This window comes from Gopherus flavomarginatus, chromosome 7 (genome assembly GCF_025201925.1).
Source record: "Gopherus flavomarginatus isolate rGopFla2 chromosome 7, rGopFla2.mat.asm, whole genome shotgun sequence".
Classification (NCBI taxonomy): domain Eukaryota; kingdom Metazoa; phylum Chordata; order Testudines; family Testudinidae; genus Gopherus; species Gopherus flavomarginatus.
In genome coordinates, this window is record NC_066623.1 from 7318364 (window position 1) to 7341943 (window position 23580).

The 23580-nt window shown below is 47.3% G+C and overlaps 1 protein-coding gene across 3 annotated transcripts in view; it reads left to right on the plus strand.

The window, feature by feature from the left end:
- CSF1R (colony stimulating factor 1 receptor) overlaps nucleotides 1-23580 on the plus strand; it is a 30857-nt gene continuing 7277 nt past the window's right edge. Inside the window, exons 1-13 of one of the 3 annotated variants that reach the window (XM_050961522.1) lie at nucleotides 1-245; nucleotides 6464-6718; nucleotides 8196-8480; nucleotides 9375-9511; nucleotides 10410-10569; nucleotides 12172-12361; nucleotides 14535-14650; nucleotides 15693-15813; nucleotides 16572-16771; nucleotides 18639-18751; nucleotides 21774-21900; nucleotides 22479-22583; nucleotides 22974-23084. In XM_050961522.1, the coding sequence (XP_050817479.1) occupies nucleotides 197-245; nucleotides 6464-6718; nucleotides 8196-8480; nucleotides 9375-9511; nucleotides 10410-10569; nucleotides 12172-12361; nucleotides 14535-14650; nucleotides 15693-15813; nucleotides 16572-16771; nucleotides 18639-18751; nucleotides 21774-21900; nucleotides 22479-22583; nucleotides 22974-23084 (1969 nt within the window). In that variant the 5' untranslated portion in view covers nucleotides 1-196. Of the gene's footprint in view, nucleotides 246-4190; nucleotides 4211-6463; nucleotides 6719-8195; nucleotides 8481-9374; nucleotides 9512-10409; nucleotides 10570-12171; nucleotides 12362-14534; nucleotides 14651-15692; nucleotides 15814-16571; nucleotides 16772-18638; nucleotides 18752-21773; nucleotides 21901-22478; nucleotides 22584-22973; nucleotides 23085-23580 lie in introns of those variants that run through there. The other 2 variants (XM_050961523.1, XM_050961524.1) reach the window with 2 other exon arrangements.

The window sequence follows — 23580 nt, forward strand, 5'->3', positions numbered from 1 at the left end:
CCTGACTTGTCAAAAGGAGAAGTTTATCCCGGAGAGCGACAGCAGCAGAGAACAGTTGAAGACGACTCAGCAGCACTTCCCAGTCCAGCTGTCTCCATTCTACTCGGAAGGATCCATTGAGCTGAAGCATTTGTTCCTTCACCTGCATCACAGCATACCTGACCTGTGCTGAAGAGGCACCTGCAGCCCAGGGGAGATGGAGTCTGCCATCCTGGTGCTTCTGGTGGCAGCTGACATCTGGCATGGTAGGTCTGACAGCACCAACTGCAGAGCCAATGTGAGCCCCTGGCAGCTGGAAAGCAGTAGCATGTAGGATGTGGCTAGAGAGATACTTGCACGTTGGGGAGACTCTTTCTGCACAACCCACAGGTAATTGTGCAGAAAAGGAGAGATCCCAAGCTCCCTGGTCAGCGTTTGCTCCATCCTTTCTCCAGCAAATTCCCATTAAAGTCACTGGGCCAGATTTTTAAAGCTTTTTAGGACTCTAAAGATGCAGATAGACGCTGAGTGGGGCTTGCAAAAGCACTCGAGCACCTAACGGCTTCAGAAACACCTTTAAAAACCTGGCCCTGAGAGCTCTGCCTGAGTCAGGATGGAACTCAGCAAGGTTCTCTGGGTATAGTGCAAAGAGCATGCAGCCCTGAGCCCAAAAGGGAGCACAGCGCTCACGATCATACCCCCTGCCAAGCAAGGGGGGCCGGGCTGAAGCGGTAAAGCCCTTCATTCAGCAGACTGTTGCAAGGGGCAACTGCTGCAATGGTGGGAATAGGCAAGGGGTGGTTTGCCTTGCAGACTCATTATGGCTCATATATAGCACTGGGCACAAGAGAATGACTATGCGCTAAGAGCAACATGCCAACATTATCAGGGATTTACAGGACGATTTGAGGCTCGTAGGGCCAAAGGTATTTAGGGGCCTAAAGATGCAGAGAGGCACCAAGTGGAGTTTACAAATCAGGTTACGCACCTAACTCCCTTGACTTTTGTTCTGTCTGTACAGCGCCTTGCACGGGGGTCCCGGTCCCTGACGAGGGGTCCGAGATGCTCTGAGAATCCAGATAATAAATAACAATGAGAGTTAGGCACCTAACGTACTGAGGCAGCTTTGTAAATGTGTCTAGGTGCCAATCTGCCTGTATCAATCTGGTCCCTTGTGTCCCAGCTGTTAGAGCAAAGAGCTAGGAACCGATAGAGCCCCAGGACAGACCTCAGTTAAGCTGTGGGCTTGTTCTAGTAGTAACACCTGTATTGTTGTTTTGAACCTATAGACATACTAAGTGTTATTGGATGAGGATGGGCAAGCCTTGGCGGGGTTTTTTTCTTCTTGGGAAGGCTGTGTAAAAAGCAGGATCCTCAGTGAAAATCAGGTGCTGCATCTGAGGGGTGCTTATTCTCCACTCAGTCCCCCTCCGCTCAAGAGCACCAGCGATTCATTGCTATGAGGATGTGGGAGAACCAGCGGACTAGCCTGCCCTGGTTCCTGCAGATGCACTGTAACCTACGCAGGGGCTAGGGTATTGCTATGCTGTGTCAGCTTGTGTTTGAGGGTTGCAGCCCTTTGGTGATGCTGGTGGTGCATATAGATTAGATGCTCTTGTGCCTTATGACCAAGTGTTTCCACCTCCAGCTGTCTAGTGCCACGTTTCTTGCTCCATTATAATCTATTCCCATGGCAGCAACGTCTTTTCCGACAGTTTTTTTTTATGTCATCTCTTCTCCTTCCCTTTTCTGTCTTGCACCAAGTGGGATCCAGTCAAAGGCTTGTCTAGGAATACTGGGCTTTTTGTATCCCTACAACATGCCTAAGCCACTTCAGCCTGCTTTCTCTAACCGTTGTGAATACAGACGAATAAGGGCTTGGCCAAGGGTATTGTTAAGCCTTTCAGTGGAATGGGATGGGAGAGGAATACAGCAAAGTCTGGTCTGTCTAGTCTGATTTGGATGCTATACCCGTTCCATGTCACTATCTCTTTTCAATCCTCCAAGAGAAGCATGCAGGATTCTCCAGCCCAGATTAGACATTTCCAAAATAAAGTATGGAAAGGGGGCCCCTCTGGAAACTGAGTGTTTTCTGGTTTTGCATCTCAAGCAAGGGTGACATTGTGGGAGAGGTTCCCTCCCCAGCCCCCCTCCCCTGCTACGCCCACTTCTTTAAGGAATTGTGCAGTTCTTCCATGAAACTGAGCATCTGGTACTGTCCCAGGAAGACGGAATGGCTGGGAACCCTGGGCAGGATGGGATCTTGGATAATGGGGACTAGGCAGTTACCGGGGAGACACAAGGTTTCCTGGAGCCTAGAGAACTCTGTCAGGATCCCCACTGGAAACATGGACACGTTTACAATGTAGATCCACATTCAGGGGGTCCATAGCATTAGGGTTGCTAGGTGTTTCCCTACTGAGTTGCCCCATGAAACCTTTGGCAGCTGAGTTTTATCACAGTTATTCAGAAATCCCACAGCACCAAGAGTCTTGAAGCATCCCAAGGTTTGCGTGCAGCAGTATTATCCCTGCATAAGTCTCCAGTGGGTTGTATTTTGTTTTCTGTCTGAATCTGATTAACCTGTTTCTTGACTCCTTAGCTGTTTCTTTTGGCATTGCTGTGTTTCCCCCTGCTAGGTCATGGTACAGTTTCTGGGTCCCAGATATGCTATGTTTCTTTTATAACTTTGGGCCCAGTTCCCAAACGTGGGATCCCTGCCCCAGATCAAATAGGCAGGCCAAATCCCACATCAGCTGCTCAACTCGCATGCAGGGGCTGGTTGTTTGCATATCCACGTGTGGGATCTGGACCCCCTTTTAAGGTGCCTGTGTTTGAAGATTGGGCTGACCGCTCCAAAGGAGTTAGGCTTCTAATGTCTGTTCATTTCATTGGATGTTCGGAAACTAAATAGAAGTTAAAAGCTTAACTCCTTCAGAACATTCAGCCGTGAGTGTTTGACTCCTTGCATGCTGGGACGTGTTTACCAAGGGTCTACACCATTTTCCAGGGGGTCCTAACAAAGGCACGGAGTGCCACTTCACTGGGCATCCCCACAGGACATTGAGGGATGGAATGTGGGCTATGCTCCAGCTGTCCACAGATGTAAGGTTATTCCTGATTCTGGAGGCTTCCTGGCTATTAGAATAATATGGACTGGACAGCTGGGATGTGTGTGAGAGGGAGAGATTGGGCACTGAAGGATGCTGCAGTTGACTCTGGTTAGTTAGTGCCTTGGGAATTGCATCTAATGCAGGACACTGAGCCATGAGGCCCCATGCCCTTTCATTTTCCAACACCTGCTTTAAGTCCTGCTGACCTCTGTGTGAGGCTGGAACCTCCCTGGATACCAGCATCTGCCTCTGAGCTTACAGTCCCCGGGAAAATAAGTTTCAAAAAGAACAAGCAGCTCTGGCCAGATGAAGGGGTCTGGCTAATTGTCATGGCTGGGATAGGAGAGGGGGATGGGCCTCATCCTGCAGCTGGAGGTCATTGTTACACAACCGTGGTGTGGTAAAGCCAATGGCCAGCAGTTACCGACAACAATGAGGAAGTTGGTGGGTGACACTCTCCAGCTTCTTGTGAGATTGCATTCTGGTCAGCGGGAGAACAGAGGCCTGAGCCAGAGCTCCTGCCACGTTACCAAGGAGGGGGAGGGGGCTGATTTACTGTCCTAATGCGTCCCACCAGCAACTCTGCTCACACCCGGGTACTGGCCTGATGCAGGCCTTATCTGCTTTAATCAAAGCTAACTCAGGTATGTCTACATGTGCTGTGATGACACCTCCGCACTGCCGTGTAGACATTTCCTTAATACTAATGGCCAACGCTAAGTTTACCAAGCAAACCAGTTAGGTGATACAGAGACAACAAGGCACACTGATGGCTGGACAAGAAACCAACATACAAGCAGATCCACTCCCATACCCTCATACAGAGCTCTAGCACAGAAGGGAGCAGGAAACTGTAGCTATATGGAAAATATGGTTTCAAAAGGATTGTAAGATATTTCCTTTTCTGCTTGGGAATAAATGGGTTTTTTTCCTGTTTCTGTAAGAAGTCAAAAAAAGCAAGAAAAAATTCAAGAGGAAGAAAAGTCAAATATTCCATATCTCGTCCTTTCTGCTTTCTCATATGTGTAGCTGTGTTGGAATCTGTTGGTTGAGTTCCTGTTGAGTTAGACCACGTCTACACTAAGAGCACTTTGCCAGTATAGGAAGGGTTTTTTAACGTGAGTGTTTGTTCCTTTAAGATCTGGGGAAGGGGTTAGTGTCTGAGGAAAAGCAGAAGTGGGAGAATAGCTGGCTCCTGGAAGGGGCTTGCTGTGTATTGGGGGGGGGAAGCCAACCCCCTCAGAGCACAGATAGCCATTTGCAATGTGTTTCCTGTCCCCTGAAAGAAAGCCTGTCATGAGGGTGTTATTGCCGCTTTTTCCCCATAAGGCACTGATTCATTTTTCACTTCCCCCATCTCCATAAATACAGGCAGTGACTAAAAGAACTCGCTGACAAGATAAAAATAATGTGTTTCTCTCTGACAGCGATGGCTGAAGGAGGTTCCAGGTTCCCCTTTACTCAAACTGATGAAGAAGTTAGTTCCACAATGTCTCTTAAAGGCAAATAGGGCAACTCAAATTCAGGCCTGAAGTCTGACCCATTGCAAAATGGTGATCGTTAGGCTAGGACAGGGGTCGGCAACCTTTCAGAAGCGGTGTGCTGAGTCTTCATTTATTCACTCTAATTTAAGGTTTTACGTGCCAGTAATACATTTTAACGTTTTTAGAAGGTCTCTTTCTACAAGTCTATAATATATAACTAAACTATTGTTCTACATAAAGTAAATAAGGTTTTAAAAATGTTTAAGAAGCTTAATTTAAAATTAAATTAAAACGCAGATCTTATCAGTTTAGTGCAATGGTTCTTAACCTGGGGTGCACACACCCCCTGGGGGGGGAGAGACAGGCGAGATTTTTTTAGAAGGTAAATCATCGAAAACACAAATTTAAGCACAGACACGTAAGTACGACGACTTTGTGTAATCAAACCTATGTATTTATTAACATTATACATTTAACGATTACTGTAATATACAAAGTTTTCAACTTTTTAAGCTAATTGTAGTGTAATTTTTTATAAGAGGCGCGAGAACATATTTTGAGAACTCCAGACCATCAGCGGGCTGAGCAGGGCCAGGTGTAGTGTGTTAAATTTCTCCCCGTAGGAATGTGCTACTTATGGTGTACTACTTACGGCTGCCAGTCCTGGTGCTCCGCAAGTAGCACATTCCTACAGGGAGAAATTTAATGCAGCAGGCTGAGCCGCTCAGCCCACCGCCGGTCTGGGAATCCATCTGCTGGTTCTTGCCAGCCGGGGTCCCAGCCGCCGATCCCACTCAGCCTGCTGCTGGTCTGGGGTTCCATTCACCCAGGCCGGCAGCGGGCTGAGCAGGGGCAGTGGCCGGGACCTCGGCTGGCAGCAGTGTGCCAGTAAAAATCAGCTCGTGTGCCGCCTTTGGCACATGTGCCGCAGGTTGCTGACCCCTGTGCTAGGAGATCACGTGGCCTAGTGCATAGGTGCAGGACTGTGAGTTAGGAGGCCTGAGTTCCACCACTGGCCCTGCCACTCACTCACTGTTTGACCTTGGCTAAGTCACTTAACTGCTCTGTGCCTCAGTTTCCCCATCTGTAAAATGGGAATAATACTATTTCCCTTTATACAATTCTTTGAGTACTAAGGATAAAGTTCTATCAGATCTGGGTAGTTATCTGGCCTCTATCACCATAGTATTTGAGTAGTTATATAGGTACTATGTATGATTTTGTAATTTTCAAAATCCACTACTCCGCCACCAAGAAATTAGTTTCCCCAAAAGTTTTTGATACAAAATCAGTGCTTTGAACTCTTTCAATTGGCTCTGCACAAAATAGTTTGGCACATTTCTTTCCTGTTCTGTTCTCATGATAGCACTTATGTAGTATACAGAAAGAAGTAAACAGAAGAAAATTGCATTGATTGCTGCTGTATTAAAAATACAGGAGTAGGATTATGTCCCAACACAATTTGCATCATGTGCTTACAGCTCCACAGTGAAATTTACAGCCAAATAAATCCTGATCTATAGGAAAAGAACAACTTCTAAGACAGTAAAACAAAGAAACTCCAGAGCCTGGATTAATCAGCGCAAAAGAGTGGATTTTGCCACCTAAGGCTCTGAATGTTCTGACATCAAATACCCCTCCTAGCCTAAAATTCAAGCCATTGGAGAAGTAATTAAAATAAAAAGCCCAGCCAACCAAATCAGCCTAGAATCTCTGCTGTGCGTATGAAATGAACCAAAACTCCAGTTCTGGCCAGCCAGCCCAGTCTTTATGACAATTCTTCCTTGTGCCCTTGCTAAGATATTCCCTGCAAGGTGAGATGAGATCTCACCAGTTTATCTGTATGGCTCGTCGGTTGCTCACCCATCCTCTCTTTCTTGTTTGCAGGCTTGGCATCTCTGACACTCGACCCTAATGTCACGGTCATGATTGTGAACAAGGGAGCCCCTGTGAACGTGCACTGCTCTGGGGATTTCAGCGTGGAATGGGTCAGCACAAGACACAATATGATCGTGTACTCCACTGGCAATACCAGCACACTCAGTATTACCAATGCCAGTTACAGGCACACCGGCACCTATCAGTGCGCTTATACCAACAGCACTGACATGGAGCGAGCATCCGTCCATCTCTTTGTGAGAGGTAGCTAATGCCATTCCTTCACGTACTGCCACACTCGTTTCAGGGTTGTCTGCAAGGGATAGTTTTACCTGTTACACCGATATAATTATAGCAATACCAATACCATTAAACCAGTATAACCCCCTCCCCCCACTGTGGGCACTCTTATTCCCCCTTAAGGAGACAATGTGGCCTCATGGATAAAGCACTAGACTGGGCCTCAGAAAGCCTGGAATCAATATTCCTGGCCTCCCACTGGTTTGCTAGATGAGCTGGGCAAGTCATGTCACTGCTCCGTGCCTCAGATTTCCCTTCTGTAAAATGGGGATCATGTAGAGTCACCAGACAGCAAATATGAAAAATCGGGACAGAGGGCGGGGGGTAATAGGAGCCTATACAAGAAAAAGACCCAAAAATCAGGACTGTCCCTATAAAATTGGGACATCTGGTCATCCTAGGATCATGATACTGCTTTCCTTTGTAAAGTGCCTAGAGATCTGTGGATGAAAAACGCTATGTAAGAGCTGGATATTCCAGATAAGAGCTACTCCAGGATTAGAGTGGCTTTCTTTTTTCATTTTGCTTAAACCTCTCCCAAAACAGCATAAGCTAAACCAGAAGGTTCTCTTATGCCAGAGCATATACTGGAGAGACCTCGCTGGGACCTAGACCATTTTAAATTCACACCTTATATCATTATAACGTTCTCGTGTAGGCAGGCTTTGCTTAATGCTTCTAATACATTCCTCTAGAGCAGCGTTTCTCAACTGTTTTGGTATTGGGGACCAGTTTGCTGCCTTCCTAAACTGTATCAGGGGAAATCTCAGGGACCGGCACTAGTCTTTGGATCAGTTGTTGAGAAACATTGTCTAGTGCACACACTGGGGACTGTCCCCTGGCTTCTGCTGAATATACACTGCCAGGCATAGGGTTTGCTATCTGGGGTGCTGTGATGATGTCACGGTGCGCTGTAAGCCACGGTGCTCTGCTCCCACCATTCTGTGAAGGCATGCAGCAGGTCACCCCCTAGTGTAATATTGTGCCTGTGAAATGGTTGTCCTAATGGTTTCAAAAAAAGGGCTTACCAATGTGATTAATGGAAACCTCATTAGCCAATCAGCTCGCATCTTCCAGCTTAGCCTTTTTATTAATAAAACCGGCAGCCCTAGTTGAAAGGTAATTTTCACTGAGTGCCTGGTGCTTCTCTAACTGTCCCTCTCAGTCTCTGTATCACACACGCCATCACACCTGTACTTATGCTACAAATTATGTCCCCTCTCCTTAGGTATCATAGGCTTTCCCTGTCGTGCCAAATGAGCTGTAAAGAACTAAGGAGCCATGGAGTTATCAATAGGAGCAGGCCTTTCAGCGCTATAGCAGTTTAATGCAAGGCAGACAGAAAGCTGAACCTACACTGAAATGTACCTGCTGGAAACCCATCCCAAGTGTATGCACTTTGCTTGATTTCACTCTCTGGCTTTTCTTATTCCATTGACAGATCCCGAGAAGGTGTGGTATGTCCATAGCATCAGTGTCAGAGTAAGCGAAGGCCGTGATGCACAGCTGCCATGTTTGATCACTGACCCAGAGTATGGGTCCAACGTTACCCTGCTGAAGGATGATAATTCTCCAGTCTTACCAGGGACCGAGTTTTCTTTCAGCCCTCGGGATGGAGTAACCATATACAGTGTGCAGCAAGCTCATAAAGGATCTTACAGGTGTGGGGCCCTGATCAACGGAAAAGTGGAGAGGTCATCGAAAATCCGATTGATTGTTCTGAAAGGTAAAGGATTGGGTTTCTGATCACTCTTCCAGCAGTGCCTTGGGGAGGCAGCTATTGTTAACTCTGCCAGGAGCAGGTCTGGGGGAGCTCGTTTGGGGAAAGGTCAGACAAGTTAGAGATGGAAATGACCTACCGGGCCACGGAGGCTGGAATTTTCAAAGGAGTCTAATGGAGTTAGGTGAACAGTTCCCACTGAGATTCAATGGGATTTGGTCACCTAATCCCCATAGACACCTTTATAAAGCAGAGCCCAAGTCCATTCCTCTACCAGTGCTGGATTGTTTCTGACTGTGTATTGCCAAGACTTTGTCCAGTCTAGTTTTAAAAGTTCCCATTGATGGGGTTCCCTGGGAGACTGTTCCACAGCCTGACAGGACCCTTTTCTCTGTACTCTGTTTAGCACTGATGTGCTATTGGATAGTCCCGTGTACACTGCTGTTACTACATGAATAATTCATTTTATCGATGGATTCCTATTAATGTTGATAATACCCCTGGCACCTTGTTCCTCCACCTCCTCCTGTTTGTGTCATGCTGATCCTTGCACATGCCTCCAGCAGCTGGAAGGAAAATCTGTTCTTCCTACTGGCACACTGCAAATCCTGAGGCCTTGGTGCAGTTGTCTTGCAGATCAGCAAACAGGCAGATGGGACAGGGATTCCTTATCCTTTAAGCCTTTTGAGCCACCTCGTGGTGATGGCCCCGCCCTGAACGTGGTAGTGCTGGGAGGAGTGAGGATGATGATGGTGGTGAAGATGGTGGCAATGATGAGCGAAGGGATTAAAGTGGATGGTGGCAAGAGCTAAGCAGCCAAGTCCTTGGGGATTCTTCAAGGATGCAGAGGCCTTTAAGCCCTCCTGTAACTAATCCTTGCCCCTCTCTGCCTTTGTTTAGCAACAGAAAATCCGCTCTCAGTCACAGTGGAGCAAAAAGACCATGTGCGAATACAGGGGGAAAGTTTCCAGATCACCTGCAATTTAATTTCTCCTTCCTACAAGTACAACATCAAGTGGGTCCATCCAGCTCAGAATGTAAGTCGTTATCCTCTGTTTGTAGGGAGAATGTGATCTCTCTGGAAAATGGGGAGGGAGAAGCTGACCAGAGTCATTCCTGACTCTCAGAGCCTTCCATATGGTAGCAGCTGGCGGGAGCACAGTACTGAAGCTCATGATTAGATGTGTATTGTACACAAACGCAGGAGACCGAAGCACAGCCATCCTTTCTCTCTCTCTTTTGTTGCGGTGACAGTTTACAAAGGGTTAAGAGACACTTGCATACATTCTTGGTGGCTCACTGTACTAGAGAATGAAATGGGGGTTGCTTTATCGGGGTTCGCTAAACATGAACTGCAGTGCCTGCAAAATGACATGTAAACCCCAGTTCTCCCAGCCAGGCTTGCCCAAGTAACCCCATCAACATCCTATCTTAGAAAACAACAAACACGCTCAATGCGTACACGCTCCCCTAGAGAAGGGGAGAGCGAGGGAGATTTTCTTGTGTTGACTTTAATACATTATGGGTTGATTTTAATATTTTTCATACATAGATAAAACTTGGATGGGTGCATTTTAAAAACCTAGCTTAGATTAGATAAAATAGTAGTTCCTGTTTTAGAGTTCTTAATGTCTCAGTGTAGGCAATGATACAGTATTAGCACACAAAATATAGCAGTCTGTTCAGATAATGCAATGTAATCAAAGCATTGACAATGATGATAAAGAAATCTATATGCCTGTCTATGCTACAAGTATCGGCGCTGACGACGTCAATTAACTGTATCTGTTTGTCTCCACTTGTTTGCATTTTAGCCATATAAATTCTCAGACGAGGTCTAGTAGGGTAGAAAACGAGATGAAGGGCACAGTAATCACTAATCCTGACTTTTGTTCCAAAACAAATCAGTCTAACATCCCTTCCCTATGGCTGCAGGTCACCATCACAACCAACAGGACCTTTGAACAAGAGGTCTATTACGTTTCCATCACCCTATACATTCCAGCGGTGACAATAGGAGACAGTGGGCAATACAGTTGTGTAGCAAACAATTCTGCGGGATCCAGTAATTCTTCAACTGTGCTCCAGGTTGTAGGTGAGCAATTCCTGAATGGGCAAGAAAAGTGAGATCATGAAATGTGTGCGCATGTGCACACACGCACAATTTCGTCTCCCTTATTCATTTGTATCTAAGATCACAATCTCATCCCTACATTGGTTTCCCAATGGAGACTCCCTGATTAGACCCACATGGTTCAATCCCAGAACTTTACAGTGGATAGAAAAGGGAAGTCTAGGTGTCTTGAGGGAAAGGGGGTAGGTGCCATTATCCAGTTAGTGATCTGGTCGCTGGTGCAGTCAGATGCAAAGCCAGGGAAGATCTTCTCTTTTTCTACAAGTTTAATAAACAGCCTCTAAAAAAATTCATTGGACAAAGTCACCCCAGAGACCATTGAAACAAAAGCTGACTGCATGTCCCACACTAGGAGACGGTGGGTCTGTGCCCCCTTCAGGGGCGGTTCCAGGCCCCAGCACGCCAAGCGCATGCTTGGGGCAGCAAGCTGCGGGGGGCGCTCTGCCGGAGCCGCGAGGGCGGCAGGTTGGCTGCCTCCGGCGGCTTGCCTGCGGAGGGTCCGCTGGTCCCGCGGGAGGTCCACCGAAGCAGCGGGACCAGCGGACCCTCCACAGTAAAACTGCCAGAGGCAGCCTACCTGCCATGCTTGGGGCGGCAAAATCCCTAAAGCCGCCCCGGCCCCCTTCCTGTGGCAGATCCACAGAAGAGAATAAAACTCTAATGCAGATGCAAGTTGAGAGAGCAACTTCTGCAGTTCAAAAAGAGGCAGCTCATCCTTTTAGCTCTGAAGCTCCTGGGTTCAAATTAGCTGATGACCAAGGCAGGGGGTTGTAGTGCGCTGCTGGGGGAAGGAGAGCTCAGATCTAAATGTGCTCCCCAGACAAGTAGAGACCAGGGGCTTGGCGCAAGTGACGGACTGGACTCCAGGGGGATGCACAGGTGATCCAGCTTGCTAGCTTAGCCACATCACTCTTTAGCATAGCTGACTCAGCCAGTGCGTTCAGCTCCTCCCCATTACCAGCTACCCTGTCACTTAATCAGTTAACTTCAAGTCCTTGTCATATCAGCTGTTCCCTCCACTAGCTGGGTATGGCTCACACTTTATAGTAAGGTTCTATTTATAAAGTGTTAATGGATGGTTCATAGATGCTGTACGCTTGTTGCAGACATGAGTAGTGTAGGTCACACACGGTTATAAGAACACCAGCAGACAGTGTTAAAGATACTCACAAGCCATGGTTATGCAACCAATTAACCTGCTGGACTCTAACCATCTCTAGCAATTGATTTGCCATCTATTAATCCTTTATAAATGGAACCCTAATATGAAGTGTGACCTGGATACGCCCCAGCCTCTGAGAGTAGCTGAAAGCCCATCAGGAAAAGACAGCATTGCACTGAGAGTGTGTAATTTCATTGTCCCGCATCAGGCTGAGCTGTATCCCACCAGGAACTGGGATCAGCAAAGACTTCTCTGCGCCCAAGCCAGTCTTGGTGTAAAGGTGGGCAACTATGGAGATCAGTGGAGATGGGCTGAATGCGGGCTATGCCAGGGCTAAATGTGGAAGACCCTTGTCCTTCGCAGACACACCCACTGATCATCTTTGCCCTTTTGTCCCTCAGAGAGAGGTTATGTACGTCTGTTGCCCATGCAGAACAGCAGCCATGAAGTAAAGTTGGGAGGAAATCTGGAACTGCGGGTCTTGATTGAGGCTTACCCCAGACTTCGCAACTGGAATTGGACACATGAGAATCTTACCCAACACTCTGTGAGCACCCTACTCAACGACCAAATGGTCCCTGGTAACAACAGGTAGAGTATCTCCTCTCGCCTTTGTGCTCATCAGCTGAGTATTTCCAACACTGCCAGCTGGATCCTTTCCATTGGGAACAGGGTCCCCTACAGCAGAACCCTTCTAGGGGGGATTGTCTGGTAGAAAATTATTCAGTTTAAAGGGGCAAGGGGACTATCCTCCCTTATTCAGGGAGCAAAGCAGCCTTTCCTAGGGCAGCACCACAGGGGAAGTCCCCATCACTCTCATGGGCATTTGCTACTGTCGTTCATGTTTGTTCATTTTTTGGTTGGGAGGCAAAGAAAATGCAAATGTGGGCTGAGGACAGAATGGCTTCTCTCAATCCAAACAGACACTGCGATAAAGACAGCCATGTCTTTGTAATTCCCATGGGATGTGATGGGGCGGAGGCAGCCATACGCCTGCGTGTCTCCTATTGCATCAGCCCCTTCCATTACCAGGGGCTGCACACCACAGATCCACACTCAGTCCACCACCCAGAGCAACAGCCCCTATCCTCCACCGTGGTCCCAGCTGACTCCAGCTGAGACCGAATTCCCTAAGCGGCCTCTCCCATGTCCACTCGCACTTCAGCTCCACCTGCTGACTTCACCAGCGGCCATGGAGCCACTCACACAGGCTGGGGGATGATGGCCAAGGCTGGAGGCAGGTCAGAGGCAGATGAGATGTGACCAGAATCCATAGGAAAAGAGCTGGCTGGGACCTCACATGTGTCACTACACGCAGTGCCCCACAAATCCTGGAGCCGACCTAGACCACAATAGCACATTTAAAGAACAGAACTTTCTGTTAGTTGGGAAGAAATGGCTATTTCCCCTTTTGTTTCTCAGAAACAATTACCCACCGGACGAGGAACTGGAGCACTGAACTACGGAAAGAGCCCTCTGTCACTCAGCGTCAGGGTTCTAAAGGGCTGTATTGGGGTTCAGGAGCACTAATGGGATGGGATAGATGGTGGGGCAAGTTGAGTAATCTGGGGAAAGTCCATATTTTCAAAATCTGTGTGGCTGGCCATTCCCGGTCCTTCTCAGTTACAAACTGGAGACTGACTCTCCCCAGTGTCTGAGTTCTCTCTTCCACTGGGGAGGGCGTACTGTAACTTCTCCGGAGTTTGCTGTCTTCCAACATACTTTGTTGGGTCAGCACTATAGATAGCAAGGGAAATAGGGGAACATCACATGGGAAGCAAGCTGCTCACTTCATCTCCTGCTCCAGCCAGGGGGATGGTAAGAAGATATCGTTATGGAGGGTGTGGAGAGAAAAGTGTCCCTAACTTCTCTCCACATATATAGGGATTATAATAATGACCATCCCTCTGGGCTCAATCAAGTCATGTTTGCAAGGCCCTTTAAGACCCTTGGCTGAAGGTGCTACTATAAAAGTATCTTGCAAACTTGAATTGATTGAGTCCAGAGAAGTGTCATATTGTAATCTCCATTTCACAGACAGAGAACCTCTTGCCGAGAGGCTAAGTGACTTGTTTATGGTCACAGAGAAAGTCAGTGGCAGAGCTAGGAACAGAATGAGAGTCCGAACTTTCAATCTTTTGCTTTAGCCACTGGATTTTAACCTGTCTGGGTTGGCAATCCAGAAGTGCCAATGATATTACGTGGCAGCTGTTTACCGATTCCTGGTACCTTTCATGTAACTGTTTACATCACAAGATGCATTCAAGGTCAGTGGAAGCTGCATGTGCTTATCCCTTTGAAAATCAGACCTGGAGAGGGGAAAGTGTTCATAGCACTCCAAGGCTGGCACACTACAAGAGCAAGTGTCTAGTCCAGGCTCCTGGGTCAAGGCAGGGACAGAAGCTCCTGTGGATATGATGTTGGAGATCCCTCCTGCAGGTCTCTAGAGCCCAGCCAGCTGAAGATCGAAGTCTCCATAGCACTTTCCAAACAGAACAGAGAGTAACGCTGCTGTCCTGGCCAAAATCCTCCCTCTCGGAACAGGTCTCCTGTCCATGGAGAAGATTTTCATTGCCTTTCACAGGGGGTGAAGCAGCTAACTGCCACTGGTGCCACTGAAAGGCTCAATGTGGATTATTTCTAGGAACGCACTGGCGGCTGCAAATGTGCATGCAGTGGTTGCAGCAGCACTGCGCAGCATTGAGAGACCTGATCGTTTTTTAATATGCAGCTTCCTTCAGTTATTTTTATTCTCTCGGGCCAGGTACAACACCACGCTCTCCCTGAACCGGCTGACAGAAGATGAAAGGGGGCTGTATACATTCTATGCTGCGAATGATGCGGCCAATGCATCCGTGACCTTCAGCATCACCCTGAAATGTAAGTGCCCTGCTCTGTGCTGCTTCTGCCGTGCCACCAAATTTGCGAGACAGCAGATGGAAACCACGCAGCAGCCAACAGGCTAGTGGATAGCAAGGGGGTGAGCGGAGATGGTTCTTGCTCTTCCTGCCAGCAAACGAGGAGCTTACAGACTTAGTTCCAGGAAGGCAGCTGGCACAGGAACAATCAAAGCAGCCACGGAGAACATCAAAGCTGCCTAGTGCTGCCTCACTTATGCGGGTGGGGTGGTGCACTCGGGAGAGTGATGGTAACAATTGCCAGAGTGGCCCTCTCACAGTAATCATGGTGCTTTTCAACCCTGGCTCTCCAGGTCCTTTACAATGGTGGGTCATTTGTCCCTGTGCCACAGCCAGCAGTTCCAACGTACAGTGACAGTAACATGGCAGAGTCGGCATATAGGGATGGTGTTAAGCTTCCTACAGTACTGTATTTGGTGGATTACCCACAAGTAGATGATGACAAATATATCATTATATATTTATATTAAATACCAGGACTCACTGTACAGATCTTCCTACATTCATTACTGTATTCAATCCACAGCGTTGTTACGAATTCCAGCTTAGCAGAGGTGAATTTATCCAATGGTACTGCAGGGTCTCTGGATAGGCAGGGTTGTTGTAGCTGTGCTGGTCCCAGGATACTAGAGAGACAAAGGAGGTGAGGTAATATCTTTTACTGGGCCAACTTCTGCTGGTTAGATTGACAAGCTGTGTGTGGCTGGAAAGCTTCTCTCTCACCAGGAGAAGCTGGTCCAGTAAAAGATATTAGCTCCCTGATCTTGTTCTCTGGGTAAACAGATTACCAAGATACAGCACAGGGAAGGGGGAGTGCAGAACCTGGATCCTGAAGACCAGAACAAGAGACCAAAGGGAGCTCTTACGGTACCCTTCTTTCCCCCAAACACATAACATTGCCCCTGCCATTTTGACACTGCACATAAATAAGTGGGATTGAAATGTAGAGAGAGCTGTGTTCATATGACTTCCGTACCTAACACTCCTTTGCATTCCCTATTCAGTCCTGCCTGAGGTCCATCATGTCGGGACGGTATTCAATAACTCAACGAGCCTTCACTGTATAGCCAGTGGTTACCCTGCTCCACATATTGAGTGGTATCAGTGCCCTGGGCATGCAGACAGGTGAGAAACATCAGAGAGGCCTGGGAAGCCTTCCATTGTGCAATGCACCCAATCGCAATCCCAGGGCTCGTCGCTTCCTTCCCTGCCTCTGCAGTAGGATTCCCCGTAGATGTCATTTGTATTTGCTAAACTGCTCAGCACAGACTTGCAAAAGATACATGACAATATATCGGAGTTCTGTCCAATATAACAACAGAGAATTCTTTTGCTATTTAAAATAGATGTTTATAGATTTCAGCATCTGTCACTGGGTGCCTTGCCAACACTAGAAGGTGATGGGTCCCAGTTCCTAATAGCAGTGTCTAGAATCCCCTCTAAAACATGCTTGCTGAGGGGGGAGACCTGCTTAATGTGCTATTGCCCCAAAATCCAGCCCTGGTGCATCATTTGGGAAGAGACGTAAATGAGGAGCCATTCCCCAGACATGAAGCTGCTAGGGAAGGAGGTCGTTGGCACAATCAAGCTGATGCAGCCCATGCAATGAGCAGGGTTGGGGCCAGTTTTTTCATTCACATGCAGGGGCCCTGCTTTGCTGACCATCTTATCACCTGCATGCCAGGGGTAAGAGGGCAGTGTGGTGCCACCACTGAATTACTTCCTTAGGCAGGTCTATTCTCTCTGAAGTTGGAGGGCAACAAGGAGCATTGTGACCCCAGACCTCTTGTCTAGCCCTCTGCGATGAGGTAGCAATAGATTCCATTTGTAGTCAGGCGTGTTCCATGGAAATGTTTTCTCTCTCCTGCTTGGTGTTTCTGCAGATGTGACCAGGGAAGATGTGTTTCTGCAGCTGTGTCCAGACTGATTCAGAATGACACCAACCCATGGGTCATAAGCAAATTGCCCTTTGGAAAGGTGAAAGTAGAGAGCATCCTTCAGATTAAAGAGTTTGAATACAATGCTACCTTTTGCTGCTGGGCCATTAACAGCGAGGGGAATGACTCACAGATGCATAGCACAGGTGAGATAAATCAGAGCATTTATTATTTATAGATCATTAATCAATTTAATCCAGACCTCAATTAAAGATGGCTACAGGCCATTGGGGATCCAATCTTCCTGTACATACGTGCCAAATGCCCCACTAACTGCTCTTGTTGAGTTCCTTAAGAGGGCAAACAGATCAATCCTAATTTGAAGGGATTAAGTATGTCTCTTCTCCCCCCTGCCCTTCCCACCCCAATCCCTGATAACATACTGCTAAGGAGGACTTCAGTTTTCATTTCTTGCATCCGTGAGGACATCATTGGTGACACGGATAATTTGGGTTTGAATCCTCTGGAGTCTGGAGGGGATGATGGGTAAATCTTTAGTGCAGTGCCAGGGGTTTTAGCCATACAACTCCTTAGAACATCAATAGGAGATGCATGACTAATTCCTGAAATTACACCCAAAAGAGCATACCTGTCAGCATAAATTCAAACCTAATGAAATCAAGAAGAAAATATCATCATCTTGGATTACCTGGCCTTCTCTTGGTCCTAAGTGGCTCTTTTGGGGAAAAGACACGTCTTCGAGTTTAATCTAATCCATTCATACTGGCATTTCCAAATACTGGCATTTCCTTAGGGGAAATTTCATTTCCGACCCCATAGCATTATAGGTATGTTGGTAAATCCTGGATTTCTAAGGGTAGGTCTTGCTGCACTGCATGTTGTTCTCCTGACCCTGTGAAATCAGAGAGAAGGTAATGCACTAGGATAATTATCCCCTACATAAGGCACTATTATATAGAGACCCAGAGATTTCATCTCAAGACTTTTATTGCTACAAAAATAGGCTGCTCACTTAGGTAAGCAAGCAATGCCAATGACAAAAGAAACTGTTGTATCGGCACGTCCAATTCCAGTAGAGGGCATCAACACACACAGAGCTCAGACTGAAAAATGTGCCAAACCACTCATTTTCATGCTCAAAGCCATACCATGTTTCTCAGGTACTTATATGGATTTGCTAACTTACTTAATCCAGAGTGAAACATCCCATCTTAGACATCCCCCAAAATGGCCATTGTTCATCAGAAGGACCTGCTTTTAGTTGTTACATTTATAAGTAAAGTACTGACAAAGATCAAATGCATAATAGCCGCCTGTTTCCTACCACAGTGAGAATATTTTGTCCACTCCTTAGTGCATATGAACCATGTTAGCACTGGGGTAGAGTCACACAACAAGATGCTTGAGATGTAGATGGTAAGGTGGAGGTTAGTTATATTTCCTGGGTTTATTAGGACAGTTGGTGCTACTAGGACTGTATGACTGTCCTGATCCTCCACTAGTGCTTACTGTAACATAAGGGACATGCATCTGCTGGTGCTGATATCCCACATGCAGGCCAGGCCAGAGGTATATGCGAATGGAAGCACTAGACAACATTATGTATGGACCAGCCTGTGTTGGCCCTGGGCAGATGGACTAATAGGCTCCTTTTATTGTTAATCATTCTGGGTCAAATCCTGAGGTGTTTACTCAAAAGGATTTTACTCTGTCCTTATTCTGGCACATGCGCACTGAATATGGGTCTCAGGAGCTGTCCGTGTATTATGAAGGGCTGGGTGGTTTGTGTTATTCATCCTTGTTTTTAGTATATACTTTTTATATACTAAAAACAGATTTGTAGTACAATATCTTTTTTATCTTGAAAAATTAAGACCTCCCTCCCCGACTCCTTTGGGGCAGCACATCAGCTCTGGGGCCACCTCCATGTAATTAGGTACAGGGGGATTCTAGAGCAAATAGCTGGTTGGGTAAAATGCTAGCATGGATGATGCTCTAGTGAAATAAACACTTGAATGGCTGGTTCTCACTGTCTTTCCTTTGTTTCTCTAGAAAAAATCCGGATGCTCCCACATGAGCTCTTCAGCCCCAGTCTCTCCACCTGTGTGGGAATATTGGTCCTGTTTTTCCTGCTGTTCTTCTTCCTGCTGTACAAATATAATCAGGTCAGACTCTGATTCCTGTTCTCTGGAGAGAGAGGACTGTCACGCATGCATAAATGTCCGTATACTCAGCACTGCCCCTACCCAGCGATTCAGCCAGTGGGTTCACCACAATGGCCTGAGCCTCAAAAACATTTAGGCTCCATAACTTCCACTCCAAGCCATGGAAGTTAAGAGCCTGAGGATCTGTGCCAATGAGCTGACATCTCACTGAAGCTCCATTGGCTCTTAGCTGGGATACTGCAAGACCTGGGAATGATCGCCAGTCCCTGAGCCCATTGCCCTTGCCCTAGGCTCTGACATGAGAGCGATGGAAAAGGGAATTGAGGGTTCATTTTCTATTTGACATTATTTTCCTCTATTAATTTGGAGGGGGGAAATAATCTGGGCTGCACCTGCCCCTGCCTGGGGGCTAAAGCAAAGGGGGAGAGTACAAGTAGTATCCCCCACAATCATTTGCACCCACGCTGGGCACACTCTCAGTAGGGAGCATTAGCCCTGGACCTGGCAAACGCCAGTGGTTGTATCAGCCTGCTGGAAGGGGGCAGGGTGAGGATGGCGCTATAGATGAGCACAGCAGGCAGAGTCAGGCTATGCCCACTTAAAGGGAGGCAGATCTGCCCTTCTGATGCACACTGATCTAGAACCCCAGGAGGAATTCTAACTCTGTGCCTGCCTCAAGGCCCCTCCCCCACCACAAGAATGTGGCTTCAACCTGACCTGTCATTAGTCACTCAATACCAGTGGAAGTCTGATGCAAACCTCCAGAAGCCAGTCATGAATTGTACAGGCTTGTGGCACTGGCTCACAAATCTGTGCAAGATGTTACTCAGAGCACTGGGCAAAGGTGCTAGCTCCTGCGTCTCTGAACTGTCACATGTGAACTGTAAGAGTATTTTGCATGGGTCAGCTGAGGGCAAAACTTTGCCTTATCAACCAGAGTTTTGCAATTTTTTCCTCAGTTTCCCCCTCTCCCCACTAAGCAAAAAGCTATTTCCACAGTGAAAGTGGGTGCTGGGAATGCTAACACCCAATTGTCTCTAGTGAGACTTCTCTATTGTCTTCAAACAGGAACTGCCCCCGTTTTCTTTTGCTTTGGGGAAATCAGTGATAGAATTTTGGTAATAAACTACCAATTGTCCCTCCTTGCACAACTGCTGAAAACAGGATTTCTTTTTCCGTCAGAGTTGAAAGGTTTTTGTTTGTTTGTTTGTTTCCCCCACGGCTCTTCTTACAGGCCCTGCTGCGTTTCAGCAAGTGAGCATAAGGGAGCTTTATCCTCAGTTGAACTCCTGTTTGTCTGTTTAAGCTGATAATTAGCATGTAATCTCTTATCAAATGAGGAAAAGCTAGAAAAGGTGTCTTCCGTTCTGAGAAATCTCAGTCCCAGACAGAGTAACTGAGACCTCAGCTCTGGATTCTACCATCACTGGAAGCCCTCAGCCACCGATATGGAGAGAGGGGCCAGTGAGGACCTGAGCACAAGCACAGCACCAATGATGCTGGGAATTTAGGAGGGCCTTGGAACACAAAGAGAAACAGGAGGTGCTTCTGAAAGGATGCATCACTGCTGGGTTTCTTAATCCACCCTGGATCCCTGCAGCCTGAGACAATTCATGGGAAAAAAAATCAGCAATTCTCCCCGTGCATGTACAGGCTACAGTGAACCAAACCCAGGTGCACACCTTTGATGCAATGTAGGACCTACCCTAATTGCAGCAGTTTCTGGGGACTTGGACCTGCTGCCTTCTTCTATCATTAGACAGACCTTTGTGGGTGCAGGTGTTTAATCCTTAGACCTTGGATCAGGAAGAAGGGAAAACTGCCCAGCCAGGAAACATAGAGAACTTGCACTAGCCTTAGGTGGTGTCCATCTACCTCAGTCTTTCTCCCTTTCATGCCTGTGGCCTACCCAGCTCTCTAACCATCCACACGGGTGACTCACCTTTGTCTGCAGCTGCCCAGCAACAGCAGGAGGAGGAAGAAGTGGTGGAGGAGGAAAAATTTCCACATCCAGGAGCTTGGCCGCAAAGTGAATCATCGCATTGAGCCAGCACGCTCCACTCCTTCTGCCAGTGGACAAAGACAAGACCAAAGCCCTGCTGTGCAGACAGAAGAGATGTCTCATGGGGATGGACAGCACAGATCACTCTAATGCCAAACTGTTTCACTTCCTCTTTTTCCTTACATCACTCTGGTCTCCCCCATCCTTCTGACGTGATATTGACAACAACCGTTTCAAGCTGATGGCTGCTTCTGTCCACCGCCGAGGGCAGCTTCCCTGCCTGTTTACTTCTGCTGGAATCAGACACAGGCAGAAGAGGAGAAATGCTAAGTTCTATTTCTCTGTTTTAAAAGGAACAAAACACATGCCAGTGCTGTGCTCAGCGAAATGGAGTCAGAGCGCAAGGCGGTGCTGGTTCAGGAATGCAATGGGGAGGAAGGGAGGCCCCTTCAGGAGATTTCCACTGAAACGAAAGCACCTGCTATGCTGACATCTGCTGCCCACTCAAATCATCTAGAGAGGTGCTTCCTCCATTTGTGGGACACACCAGCTGATCTAGCACCATGTTCCCAGATGCTCTAGCCTGCTCATTCAGAGAATGAAAAGAGACAGACAGTTTAGGAGAACACTGCAGGCCCCCCTGCTGCTACTCGAGGAGGAAAATGGGAGTGCCAGCCTAAATGCCGACTTCAGCTGATGGAATGTGTAGTCCTTAGCATTCAACCAAGAACAGGGGGCAATCAGGTTTCACTACCAGCCAGAAGGACCCATGATGTAGGTCATAATGCTTAAGACCAGCCTATCAGCTTTCTCTCCATTCACCCCACATTCAAAAGCAAGAAACCCTAGATGGTATAAAAATAGGACTCTCCACAAAATCTATGGAGCTACGTGAGGAAAGCGTGATGCCCCAGGGAACATGGTGGGGGTTTAAAGTCATTGTGATAAGTTGCATTGGTTTTACAGAGCCTTGTAGAGCAGGAGAAGGAATCTTGATTAATCAGATTCTCTTCTTTACAGAAACCAAAATACCAGGTGCGGTGGAAGATTATTGAGGCCTGCGAAGGGAATAACTACATCTTTATTGACCCCACCCAATTGCCTTACAATGAGAAATGGGAATTCCCCAGGAACAACCTGCAGTTTGGTGAGAAACATTCAGAGCTTCTCTATTGTTGGTCGCAGATCCAGATTCTCTGATGTGCAAAGCTAAAAGGACGCTGACGATGTCCAAAGCCTTGTGTTCTCTTGCGTACAGGATTAGAACAATGCAATACAATATTGCCCCCATCCAAATGCTCACTTCCTCTTGCATGCAGAACTACAAACAATATTATCCTGCCCTTTCTGCAGCCTTCCATATGCTCTCACATACAGAGCTAGGGTGATATGATTCTGTCTTGACCTGTCACATGCAGGCTCACACATTCAGAATGAGATCACCCTCTCTAGACTTTTTCTGACATGTAGAGCTAGATTGATTCCATGTCTGGACATTCACTTCCTTACAATTCTGCCTCCACTCCCAGTGAATGTCCCATACATGTGGGCAGAGCTCCATGTCACTCGTGGATTCCATATTGCTCACGTTCTGCATCTTGCCCGGGTTCTGCAGCTGACATGTGACTAGGCCATCCGGAGGGTCTGTCCAAAGCAGTTCTTTTGAAAATCACCATCACTGGGTGGTTGGTTGGTTGGTTATTCTAAGCACATTTATTTTTGTAGGAAAGACTCTGGGAGCAGGAGCCTTTGGAAAAGTGGTAGAAGCCACTGCTTTCGGGCTAGGGAAGGAAGACACTGTCCTCAAAGTGGCTGTGAAGATGCTCAAATGTAAGTCAAGAGCAGAATGCAGAGCAAGGCACACTGAAAACACAAACACATGTGCATAAAATTTGGGGTGTGCTTGTTGCACTGGTTGCCAATAATGGATTAAAATGCATGTTTTTTAGGCACCATTTGTGGCAAGGCAGCCATAGCTGTCCTAGGCAGATATACATCCAGGCAAAGAAAGCATGTTCATCATTTTCTCATGCCTCAGCTCTTTTCTCCTCTCTCCCTCCCCTTTTTTCTATTGTTTTCCTCTCTCGTTTCTTCCTCTTTCATCCTCTTTCCTGCCTCCCTCAGCTCTCTCACCCTCTCTTTTCTCCTTCCCCCCACCTCTTCTCTTTCTGTCCCTACTCCATGTCAGACTTGAGGTAATCTTTTCCAATCTGATTCCAGCAACAGCCCACACAGATGAACAGGAGGCCCTTATGTCTGAGCTGAAAATCATGAGTCACTTGGGCCACCATGAGAACATTGTTAACCTGCTGGGAGCCTGTACTTATGGAGGTAGGATGAGATGGCACCATTCCCTCTAAGAGCCTCAGTAGACATCCTCCTGAATTCTGTTTTCAGTGACACCTCCACCCCCAGGGGAACACTAGGACCTTTACACACTTAAGTTGCTGACTCCTCCTATAGTCCCAAGGAGATGGTCTGTTTAGATGATCATAATGGTGGAACATTCCTGTGAAGGCTCTCCATGCTTATTTCTTCTTCAGGGAGCTCCTGCCTTCCTGAGCTAGCAAAGCTGCCCATCCTATTGCTTAGCCAGGCTCCAAGACTTAGGGACCATTATCATGGAGACCTATATCTGACCGCAGCTGCAGTCTCAAGATTATCTAACTTATTAGAATCTACCATTTTCACTAGAGATGGAGACTCGCACCAAACCGATGTATGTACTCATGCGCCTATTCACCCCCACACATTCAAGCATGCCATTCTAAAGAGGAAAGCAGGCCACCAGGAGAGAGAGGGAAAGGGTGCAATGAAGTCACCTCTT